General features: G+C 36.7%; 2 protein-coding genes across 3 annotated transcripts in view; one reads left to right on the top strand and one right to left on the bottom strand.

The window, feature by feature from the left end:
- Nucleotides 1-12,296, top strand: part of PIK3C2G (phosphatidylinositol-4-phosphate 3-kinase catalytic subunit type 2 gamma) — a 220,371-nt gene that overhangs the window by 201,044 nt on the left and 7,031 nt on the right. Inside the window, exon 32 of one of the 2 annotated variants that reach the window (XM_085324047.1) lies at nt 2,246-4,210. The exons of the other annotated variant lie outside the window; for it this stretch is intronic. Coding sequence (XP_085180173.1) covers nt 2,246-2,398 — 153 coding nt within the window. The 3' untranslated portion in view covers nt 2,399-4,210. Of the gene's footprint in view, nt 1-2,245; nt 4,211-12,296 lie in introns of those variants that run through there. 2 annotated transcript variants of the gene reach the window in all.
- The window catches only part of PLCZ1 (phospholipase C zeta 1), a 57,347-nt gene continuing 50,393 nt past the window's right edge, over nt 5,343-12,296 (bottom strand). The window contains exons 11-13 of the mRNA XM_085324066.1: nt 10,162-10,294; nt 8,852-9,001; nt 5,343-5,425 (exon numbers count right to left, since the gene is read on the bottom strand). Coding sequence (XP_085180192.1) covers nt 5,343-5,425; nt 8,852-9,001; nt 10,162-10,294 — 366 coding nt within the window. The remainder of the gene's footprint in view (nt 5,426-8,851; nt 9,002-10,161; nt 10,295-12,296) is intronic.

Genomic DNA, 12,296 nt, shown 5'->3' with positions numbered 1-12,296 from the left:
CCAAATGTTTCTAAATGGACGAGAAAACCCAGCTCCCTTGTAAGACCTTCTGAGTTAAAGCCAGTTCAAAAAGAGCAAGGTGGGGAGGGGGTTCTCCTGCCCTAGTATCTGTGGCAGCAGCTGTTAACCCTGGCATCACTGACTAACCTGAGACACCTGCACGTTTAGCCCAGCAGCCTGCTGGCACTGGTTGGGCCACCCCACAGCCTYGCAGCACAGCAGGGACCACAGGGACACTGTGCTCCAGCAATGCTGGYCCTGGCCCATACGGGTTGTGTAGGAGAACCCACAACTTCTTGTCTCCTGGGTCTGAGAACCACAGAGCCACGCAGAGTGAGGAGCATTGCTGGGTTTGAGGCTTATAAACTCTCTCCCGGACTGGGGACTGTTTCTATGGCCGTTCCTCGTTATTAGCCCTGGAGGCAGAGGGAGGACTGAACAGTCCAGCCCACAGAGATCCAGGCCAGGGTGGCACAGCTCAGTCAGATTTCCCTTTTCATCTGCAGTGCCATGTATGTAGACCACACTCAGACTGCAGTAGTAAATCCAAGCAAGTGGCRTACCAAACTCATTTTAGGCAGTTTCATTTCCCCATTTTCATGAAATGACAATATGGTACTGTGTTTGCCTTCTAAAGTGCACAGGGAGATTAAAATTTAAATTTAAATATTTTTCCAGTGCAACTACAATAGGAAAAACATTTCCATCCATATAGATTTTCATTTAAATGCATTTCTCTTAACAAAGCTTACTTTTGAAACCTGAAAGTATCTAATAATGTCCTTCCACATTTTATCAGCCAACACATAGTTTGCTCAGCAGTTTTTGATTAATGCAGAGATTGAAACATAGGTATCGATACTGAATGCAGCTCATTCTGGCTAAGCTATCATTCCAAATTTTTCTTTTTCTTTCTTTTCTTTTTTAATTCAGAAAATACAGCATTCACATTTCATAATTAATCCTAATGTGTTATCATAGTATCAAGGTAATTTCAAGGGTATTTTTTAAACCATAGGTCGTGCTAATTTTGTAAAGAGATACCAAGCAAACTGTCATGTTTAATTTGAGCAGAATTAACAGCACTTCATGAATAACAGAAACATCTTAACTTAGCAAGTTCCACTATCTCCAGTTGGGCTCAATCTCTGAAATGTTCCTCACCCACAACTTGTATTGAGTAGGCTGAGATATGTATCATGTTTGCTATTCAATGCTTCCATTAAAGTATAGAAGTACTTTGACAGTAGATACATTTGGATACAGTTAGTTAGGAGGAAGAGTCCAGAATCATACATATGGATATTTGCATTGAAATGGTAGAATTTATACCCAAAATTGTCAAAGAAAAACTATGCTCTATCTTTTTGTGGGGATTGTGTTTGATCTAGATCAATTATAAAATCTCATGGAAGTCTTGACAAAAAAGAAACTTAGTTTTTGCTTTGGCTTTTTTAAAATTCTTGTGTGTAGTGCAAGATTTAATCACAAGTAAATGGGGTATTGAGGAAAAATACCCTGAGTTACAGTGCATTGGTGTGATGTGCCTTTATGAGATGTATCAATGAAATATAAAGTTGCTTTGAGGCATATTATGCAACATGTTACAAATACAAGATAAATAGTTGCAAAAACAATAGTTGGCATCAAAACAGAGTTCTTGTTTGCTTACTCTTCAGAAAATAGCAATACAGTATATCAAAGTATCTGGTATGGAATCTTATTTCAACATTATAATAATCTATACTTCTCCAGAATTAACTATTTTATGGTTTTATACTTCTGACCACAATGAGTATCCTCAATCTGAATGTCTCCCTGATAAAAACAATAGTATTGTCAAAGTCTCTGGTGGACTACATACAGGACCTGGTATTTCTTCACATTTGAATTCAAAACTCTGCTTAAGCTAGGGTTTCAGTTTTCACAGGGAAAATTATGTATACCCATTTTTTTCTCAAGCTTTACAAACACAAATTTTGAATGTATTTACAAGCACTCAGTAATCAGCCTAAGCAGGCAGACGCTCTTCTATTTAAACTACATGAAGTCAAATATATTTCTGAGGTAAATACACTAATTTGAGTGAATTTGGCTACCTAGAAGTTTACATTTCTGGAGGGCAGTTCGAAGCAATTATTGGAAAGTTGTAATAACCATTCTGAATACTATATCAAAGTGTTTTACCTATCAAATAGATTCACATATTCAAATGCATTTTCTGTTTCACTATATATAATTGCAGGTTGTATATGACACAGTCACAGAGCTCAAAGGATGTATACTGAAGCTTGTTGTGAAAAGCAAAGGAACATTTGTGGGAGCTGTTAACATTCAGCTGAGCAGCGTCCAGTTAAATGAAGAAAAGTGGTACCCACTGGGAAACAGTATAATTTAAATATTATCTAAGATAATTCAATTATTTATCCACTAATATTTCTTTATCTCATTTCCCCTGGTACATTTTGTCTCAGCTGCCCTTGAGAATATGCAGTCATCCGCTGATCACATCTGAATATTTCTAATCATAAGGCCATTTTCATTAAATTTCTACCATCATCTTGCAACATGCCATTAGTGTGGGTAAAAAAATCACATGCTAAGAACTTGCAGTAGCATACAGGAAATTCTTACGATAGTAATGAAGTAATTTTGTTTGTTTTTTTATTAAATACTACTGTAAAAATACTGATACTCTATACAGATCAAACTGTGGGTCAGGGCCTAATTCTAAACCCATATGAGTGCCAGTCTCTCCACTGACTCTATTTCAAAATAATGTTAGTAATGGTGTAATTTATCAGGGTTTCCTATGACCCACTGCATATGGTGATTTTCCAGAGATCCATGGGATGGTTCCCCAGGTGCAAATACATTTCAGACAGTTGTAAATTTCATATTAAATGTTACACAAGCAGCACATTAAAAAAAAATAAAATAAAATTTGCATTTTAGACATTTTGTGCAATATATGTTGGTGTACTTTTAACTGCTAATRCAGTGTAACTTCCAACCCAAGATACTCATTTAGCAATAAGATCATTTCTTTTATTCTGACATCCAAGAAGCAGATACATTTGTGGGGAGAAAGGAAGAGGGAGCAGATAATACTGATGGATAAATAAAACATATTGAATGTAAAGTTTCAGCATAGCATTTATTTGAGATCACACTATAGGTGGATATAGCTTTGTTCACTAGTCTTACTCCATTGCATACTTAGGCTGCTTAAGAGAAACCAGTTAATACATACATGGAGAGCTGTAAAGATGTATATATGTGTAACCAGTGAACGTGAGCAGTACCTTTGAGTTCCCTGGGACTATCTATGGGCTCTGTTCTTCAAATCATTTTCATATAAATGAAGGAACCATCTGAGCACATCTTTAAGCGTTTAGCATGTGAACTGTAATGAACCATTCATTAATGCCAGCCTCTTACACACACACATAGTTGAGCATGTATATAAAGCTTTCCAGAATCGAGGGTACATTTTTAATGCACAAAAGCCATGTTCATTTCTGATCTGATCTGCTGTAAAATTTTAAGTTACCATATACTGAGTAGGTCTGACATTTGTCCTGCCAGGTGGAAAAGCAGTCAACAGAGGAATAATAATGCTAGAGGCAAAAGATAATTGCTGCCTTCTCCCTAAGCACACTCACAAGTCAGACTTTGGAAGGTAATGTTGTATAAAGTTCGTGAAGTGGCAGTAGGCGTGTAGTTTAGGAATCCAAATAAGTTTGAATTTTTCCTCACACCAAACCAATTGCCTCTGATACTTGGTTAGTTTTGTTCCCAGAACAGATCCGCCAGATTGCTTGCAGAGATTAAATGCCCCCTCAGTAAAAGGAGGTGGGAGAAAACTCTCCTTGAGTATTATTATCAGGATTTTTTCAGAGCTGAAAAAAGCTATAAAATATTTGCTACATGTAAAGGGTATTAGCTAGCATTCAGATATAATCAGTACGAAGATCAGCAAGTCTAACATTTTAGATTATAAGGCTTTCTTGGGTAAAGAAGCAAGTGACTTGCCACTTCAAGCATGGAAAACATATTCTGCCCAGCTTACAATGTTATCAAATTACCTGACCTTACAGTTCAATATTGATTTCATATTCTTCTTGGTCTCCTGTCTTGGTTTCCTTATTAAAACTTTAATGCAATTTTCTAATAGTGTTATTTCTCGTGACATTTTCTAATCATTGTTTACAACATTCCCTGATTTTCTATTTTAGAGCAGCACGCATTTTTTTTTTTATAAAGGATATATGACTAAAAATAGCATTAAAATATAGCATTGTCAGAACTGTCTGCAACCATAAGCAGTACCATTTGGTATTAAAGAAACCAATAAATGTAAAGTCTTTTGAAAAAAAAATCCACATTTATGTAGCACCTCTGCAGTTATCTATATAGATACGGTCCTGTAGAAGCTCAACAATATTTCAGTTTTGTAAGGAAGGTGGTAAAATTCTGTCTTATGGGCAAGATCTACACTGATAGATATGTCAGGCATGAAGTTGCTCTGAGACCTTAAATCACACAATCAATCCTTGTGTTTTCTACACTGGTGCTTCTAGTCCACCTCAGAGCTGCCCATTGTGTTTCCTGTTTCCAGAGTTTACAGTAAGATATATCCCAAGTTCCCTGCTACGATGAACAGAGCCTTACACAAATCAGTCCATGATTTGTCTATCATCTTTAACAGCAGGAGATTGAAGACTGGGCTGAGAAAAGGTACCAATAGCATCTGAGATTTTATCATTTTAAGAGCTGTTTTTTCTCAAGATTATTTTTCTGAAGATAGCAAAATTACAGTAGAAATTAATGAGTTCTCTCCTAATCAGAAGCTGCCATTATTATGAATTTAAAGGGTAAATTGTATGTGTCTTTTTTCCCAATTCTTTGAAAAGAATGATTGTAGAAAGGTTAAAGCTTTTGCTCAGTATAAATAAAAAATTCACTGTAACATGCATGATTTTTGAAGTCTTAGATCATGAATATTAGACCATTGATCATGAATATTAAACCATTATTCTCATTCAGTAATTAATCATATTTCCAATTAGCTGCAAATAAAATTATTAACTGAATTCAACAAAATGTCCTCAAAAAGTTCAGTCCTTCTTAATTATTTCTAGATTAGAGTAGGGCTGAATTCTGGAGCCATTACTTATTTAGGATACCATTTACTCACACAAGAAGTCCCATTAGCTTAATAAAATCATTGAGAATATGCCACTCCGGAAATCAGACCACTGGGTTGTTGCAAGCCTTGTGATGTCTGCTTTATTGAGCAGGGTGTGGTGCTTCGAAACTACTGTTACTGCGGAGCCTCCTTAATAGTACCAGATGTAAACAAATAGTGATGCAGATTCAAGAACTTCACCCGTTTTGGAAAGCAGAGGAATGTTACGATAACCTGTAAATATAATGACGCTTGTTTAGTATATTAACCACAAATGCAAAGCTTATGATGCAGTTATCTCCATCAGAACTTTTGGAATCTATTGTGCAATTGAAGCGTGATTTATGATTCTCTAAATAATGCTTAAAAATAAACTGAAATCATAGAGAGCCCCAAACCCATATCTACTGGTTTTATCCTCTACATATACAATATTTCAATTCTGGCGTTTTGGGGTGGAAAAACTCMTGTTACAAACTTTCAGTGCCTTTTTAGGATGTCCTTGGTTTTTCAGACTGGAGACTTTTATCCCAGTGTTATTTAAAGATTAAGAAAGCACAGATTTTAATATACAGAAAACCGTGCTGCACACACTGTTCTTATAGTTCCTCCAATTAAAGAACTTGTGAATCAACAGTGATACGGCTTCTGGAAAAACAACCATTCTTTATTTTTTCCCAGTCTGAGGAAAAAAACATTCGATGTTAAATGGTAACACACTATTTGGCTTAAGTAGAAAAAATGTGTAGCGTGAGATTCTCTCCTAGCCATGACCTCTTAAACCTGTTATAGATCTTTTTCATGCAAGATTGTTCCCCGGTATCAGAGGTATGGCACAATTCAGAAAATATAAATGCATCTGGAGACCTGAAGCATTTGGAGAAGCCATATTTCTAAACTTCAGACTTAAATTAACTTATATGCACTGAAAATAAAACAAGTCTCTTCCCCAACTCAAAACCTTTATAACATTGTAAAATGCCTATATTACATAATATTAAACAGTGTCAAAATTTTGGTAAATATTTTCTCTGTATTTTATCTATGTTAATTCAGTTATTTAAGTATCTATTATGAGCAAATATATGTGTTCATAGCTACAGTTTTCAAAATTTTTCTCTAAATGCAATCTGTGGGAGCCTCATTTGGGCTTGGATTTTCTTGTTTTTCTTGTCCAACATGAAAGTCCACCTGGCACCTAAGGTTCAGCTGCTGGGCAGCAGATATTAAAGCTGAGCAAATCAGCACCTACTTCACCCACAAGACCCTCAAGTGCCTTTGCTTTCTCAGCTCATTGGTTTAGTCTAGTGGGCTTAGTCTGAGCGCACCGGACAAATCAGGTTCTATACAAAAACTGGCTGCAGTCATCTTTTCTTTCAAGTTACAGTGCAGGAGATAAGACACATTAGAGATCAATTTTAGAGCACTCACCCAGTATGTGGAAGACTTAATTTATTTCCTATCCAAGGACCAAGACACATTTCAAAGAACTGTGTTCCAACCCTGAGCTGTAGGATATTCTATAAAATGTTATGAGAGGTAAAATGTCTTCCTCTGTATTGATACTGTTCCAATTTATATGAAATAATTAACTATTCATTGACCCAGTGATGATAGCATGGTTGTAGGACATGGGCTGTTTGAATTCTTGTTCTGCTGTCTAAGGATTTTACATAATAAAGTCATAGAGACGGGGCCTATAACCCAGCCCCCTTCTCTAGTCTTTAACCTCCCAACTACAGAATTATTCTCATTTTCAACCCCCTCTTTCAATGTATCTGCTTAATCATTGCATGAAAAATGAAAAGCTCCTACAGGTGGGCAGCAAGCACCCCTCTCCAGGGCACTTTACAGCTGAGTGGTGGGGAGGTGGCTGGAGGAGGGAGGAAAGTGAAGATATAAATTTGAATCTTTTCAGCAGAGAGTAGGGGAGGGTGGCAAAGACAAAACTTTGTGCTGCTACCTGTCAAAAAAGGGGGGTGGAGGAGAGAGAGAGAGAGAGAGAGAGAGAGAAATGTAATGTAAGCACCACTGACCTTTTGGAAGGATGAGCTTAAGCAACCTGCCCTTAGGGGAAACCTAAGGGAGATGAATCCTAGGGAGGGAGGGGCAGTCCTGTAGTGTGGAACAAAGCATCAGAGCCTTGAAGAGGGGTAAGATTTAAGTCATAGCTCACTCCTTAGTATTTTRGCTTAGACAGTTCTCTTCTCAGAAGTAGACCTGTTGTGAATCCCCTCGTAAGATACATTATATTCCCCCTCACTATTTTGGGGGCATAGGTACCCAAGGCAAAATTGTAGTTCCAGCGTGGGAATCCAGAGGTCTCAATGTTAAGTATCACCATGAATTCTGAAATTAGCTGCCAGCTTGTTTCTTAACAGCATTTCATTTAYGCCTCTAGGTAGCTTAATGGCATTTATATTTTTTTCTGTGTATGAAGGGGGGGGCAGTTTGTTTGGCATTGTTTATAGTTATTGCATCTACTCTCATTTCTTACTGTTTTAAAATTACTCCACTCAAAATCTGTAGCATAAAAGCTGCATTGTCTTACATTTCAAAAATGTCAATTCATCATCTGTGACCCAAATTAAACTATATAGGCACACTAGAGGCACACTGAAAAATTCTACAAATAAATTTGCCCAAAATGATGGTTTTGCAACCATATTCAAGCTGTAATGTTTGCTATTTAAAGTTATCTCAGATATCAGGGGGGTTTATTTTCATGAAACACGCAAATAAAAGGAAAAGAGAGGGTGATCAGTGTAAAGATTTATGTTAGAGACAGGCAAGTGTGCTTTAAGAGCACACTTTGTTCTTGTGTAACTCCTCTGCTTCTAGAATCACAAGCAGCTTTACGTTTTCAGAACCTGGAAGGAAAAGCCCATTAAAAATTCGGTTAAGTTTAATAAAAAAGTCACAGTGCCCATTGTTAGCTCTGACTTTTTGCCTTCACATCTTCATTCACTAGTAAAAGTTGGTTCTGTTTGTTTTGTCAGAAATAGCTTTGGAAATTCAATATAGGAAACAGCCGTTTTACATAAACCTTTCTCCTTGGCCTGCTGATTTGTGTGTCTGCTCTTTATTGCACAGTCTATTAATCTGTGAGATTCCAGGAGCTATACTGGTACAATAAAAGAAATACTGCCAATAATAAAACTGTCAATATTTTGCTTAATTTATTTTCTTCTTTCCCTGCTCTGAAAAGTTGCAGACAAGTAGTATGAGGGGCTTGTGGTTTTTGTTTTTTTTTTTTTTAATCTTCTATTGTTACTTAGGCCGACTGAGTAGCAAGTGCACAAAACTGTTACCTTTGTAGTGCTTTTGACTAATCACTGTTCTTGCTTCCTATTGGAACAAGCTAAAATACACTGTCTGATCTGCTTCTACTTGGAATATGAGTGGAAGAATACTGCAGTAGGAATAATTAAGAGTCATTAATATTCTTTTGATTTCAATACTGTGGAGTTGCATTCAGAGACTACAATGACTTAAAAATACAAAGAGTACAATTTTTACCTACTGTTATACATAATGCAAAGCTTCCTGTGGGAAATGAACATAATACTGTACTCCATCAATACTACAGTAAGGATAAAAGCCTGCATTGTTGTAGATTATTTTGTGCTATTATATGTTGTTAACTCATAAGAATTTTACCTTTGCTCAGGCTCAGCACTGGTAGAGTGTATTGGCCAAGGAATTCATTTGCAGCTATAGATATCTGATCTTGCACATTGAAGCGTATCAGTGCCAGCTCTGGAACTTGGACAGTAAATGTAAAAGTTTCATTCCATCTAGGGCTCAAAGCTGATGGAAAGAGAAAATGCACAGTATCAAAATAACATTTCATTCCTTTTGTTTAATATCAGAAGTGTATCTGCTATCATTAGTCTGAACTGGCAGAGATGCTTATTTTTTCCTAAATTTCTGTCCACACTAAAATAAAGTGCAAAACTCCCACTGACTGGAGTGGTATAGGTCAAATCTATTGTATAGACTACAGAGTAAAAGCAGTCAGAGAAGCCCTCAGACTGAAACCAGCATAGGCTGCATGGGACATGCCTACAATATGCATGTCAGCCCCTTCCAAGGATTTCCATGCATTAGCTATATAGTAGTGCAAATCAAAAGCCTAAGCAACTTGGTATCTTCTCTTTGAAGACAGCAAAATGGGACAGTGACACCAGATTCAGAATCTCTGCTCAGCTGAACTAGTTTTATATTTTTGCCAAAGTTGCTCTTTTTACAGTGTTGGAAATGAGGTAGATGCTCATAAATAAATTAAGGTAGAAATTAAATAAAGTAAGGTAGAAAAAAGTAAATAAATTTTGGTAGAAAAGAGAGGATTTGACTAAAACCAAAAACAACAAAGAGGATTTGGAACAGGAGGGGACACTTTGTCCTGAAAAATGTTCATACAGAGAGACACAGGAATTCAAGAGCCAATTTAAAACATCAGCCAGCTACAAAAAGAAGGGAAAAATAGAAGACAGAGGCCCAGAAGAAGGGAGATCACAGAGAACCATTAGGCTGAGACATCAAGAAGGTCCACATGATAAAGGTAAAAGAATGCTTGAAGACAAATACAAAGAGCATGCACTTCATCTCTTAAGCAGTTCAGGGGCTGGTCTTACTAGAAACCTCATATAAGAGCTAAGTGAAAAAGTCTCAGAAATTTCTTCACAAAAATTCCTTTATCTATATACTGGTGAATAAAGACAATGCATCCCCCTTCCTTCAGAAGAGAGCTACTGTCTAGGGGAGTTTATGCTTGCTTAATCTCCTGCTCTACAAAAATGGCACATAGCATGAAGTTCTACTACAGATTTTGTGTCAGAAGGTCCAGTCTAGAGAGAAATAATTGCAGCCTCCGCAAATACATAAAAGCTTCTGAGGAAAGAAAAATGGCTATTCCATATGAAATACCGTCTTTTGTTCACAGTGAAGAGGATGAGACCGATGCTCACCATTGCTTTTTACAACACTAGATTGTCTTTTTGCTTGATCTTCTGGCACACCATGAATTTCTATTTGCACTAAAGGGTCAGCTTTGTTAGTCTTTGATAGATTACTGCGTGGTAACTGATGGCCACTGATGAGCTGGAAAATAAAAGTTGTAATGTATTGAAATAATTTTTAAAATGGTCTGTACATAGTAGCCAAAAAAAGTTCTGTAAGAAACAACTATAGGAAGCATGTACCAGCCACACAGAAACAGTAATAAAAATTCATACTAAACACAATGAAATTAAGAATAGAGTACTTCCCATTTAATTTGATATCACTGTGTTTTAAATAATAGTTTTCAGATTTAAGCATTTTTACTTGATAACTAGCCATAARAATAACATTTGGTTAATATAAAAAATAAAGTCTGAGAAATCAGTCTAATGATTTTGCATTTTCTGAGATGAAGCTTACAAATTGTTATTAAGGCTGTGTCTAGCTGACCAGTGCTAACACCCAGGGGGTGACATCAGCATTGTGTTACAGGCTATGTAGCAGAGTTCCTTACCTGTGTTCCTTCTCTTTYGAAGTGAAACATAAAAATTCTGCATTTAGTAGGCACCTTGATGTTTTGCTCCTTAATTTAGTTAGCTACCTGTAAAATTTGCCTTAGGCTATATGGTGTTCTGGCAGCAGGACTAACAAGGAATTTATGACAGTCAAAGCTTTGTCTGCTTTCTAGCTATATTTTGGTACACCTAGGAAAGGATAAGCATCCATACAGTGATCTGTGTTTTAGACAGCAATGATGGAATGTATCAAGATAGTTAAGTAAATCTTCAAGCTTAGGCAGAAGATGTGAGTCTTACGGTCCAAATCTCAGAACTAAATGTTAAAACTCATGATACAGATTCTAGTCAATCCTGTCGATCTGTCAGAAGTCAAAGCCACAAATTCCATCTTATGCCTAGGTATTTCCTTTAATACCTTGCTCCAAGGAAAGTTGTAGCCTGACACATTCAAAGTCAGCAGCCTAGCAAACCCTAGTGCTGCCCATCCTTTCTGGAAAATAGCTGTTAGCCTCATGAGAAAGCTTTGCAAGCCACAAGCACTGACAGACAGCTCCCTGAAAACCAGAGGCTTCTTTTGACATCTGAATGTCATCTCTAAAATTCAGCTACATGGGCCAAGCACTGCCTCCTGGTCCTACCACTTTGCTTCCTTCTTGCCTATTCTCAGCTCCATGCTCCAGGCAGGAGCAGAGTGAGCTGCTTTCAGCTTGCTGTGACCTACATCCATAAATGGAGTTGAACATTTGTAGGCACCAAGGTGAAATAGAGAGAGAGAGGAAAAAATAACATGCTGAGCTCAGAACTTTCCATATAAATTACCTTGCATATTTGTGTTTCAAAGGCCATACTCTCTTTCTATTGAGGAGAATTACAGGCACATCAGAAAAAAGGGCTATTGGATTCAGCCCCAGTGTGATTTTTGTGTTCACCTATATTCCTCTCTAAAATGAGCTACTGGGAGTCTCTCTCAGTCTGAGAAACTTTTGACTCCCAGATGTTTTATATGTTTGGCCTCTAATTGTAAACTAATTTCTCCCTTCATCAATCCAGTAACTCTTCTTTAGCAAAAAATTGTTTTTCCTTTGATTCCTATTCCTGAATTTTTTGTCTTCCACCACCATCTCCTGTTTTTTGCTGCCAACCATATTAATTGGGCTCTCTGAATTCTACAGTCYATCCACTAGCCTGGGGGATGCCAACACTGCCCTGTCGCCTGTCCTGTTGCCAGTTCTTCCTGGCTACATCATCAAAAAAAAAGTAGTTTTGTAACTGCTGAAAAATTGTAAAATATCTACTTGATACAATACAAATACAAATATAATAAATATAAAAAATAATAAATAAAAAATAAAATACAATACAAGCTATATTTACAAACTCCTTAATTACAAACTCTTTATTTCCTCTATATTTACAAATGTCTGAACAAATCCTTTTTCTTTTGTTAATAAACATAAGTGAACTATAGATGGGAAACCAGTGAAATAGCAATAGATACTGTGTGAGAGTGGTGCACTGCTACAAATCAACATTAAACATTTCAGCAAATTGGAATGAGGATAAAATGAGATATCAATAATAGA

The sequence above is a fragment of the Rhea americana genome, unplaced genomic scaffold (genome assembly GCF_003343005.1).
Source record: "Rhea americana isolate MKP2758 unplaced genomic scaffold, rheAme1 scaffold_9, whole genome shotgun sequence".
In the NCBI taxonomy this organism is placed as follows: Eukaryota; Metazoa; Chordata; class Aves; order Rheiformes; family Rheidae; genus Rhea; species Rhea americana.
Note: the sequence above shows the minus strand (reverse complement) of the source record. Positions and strands in the feature narration are given on the sequence as shown.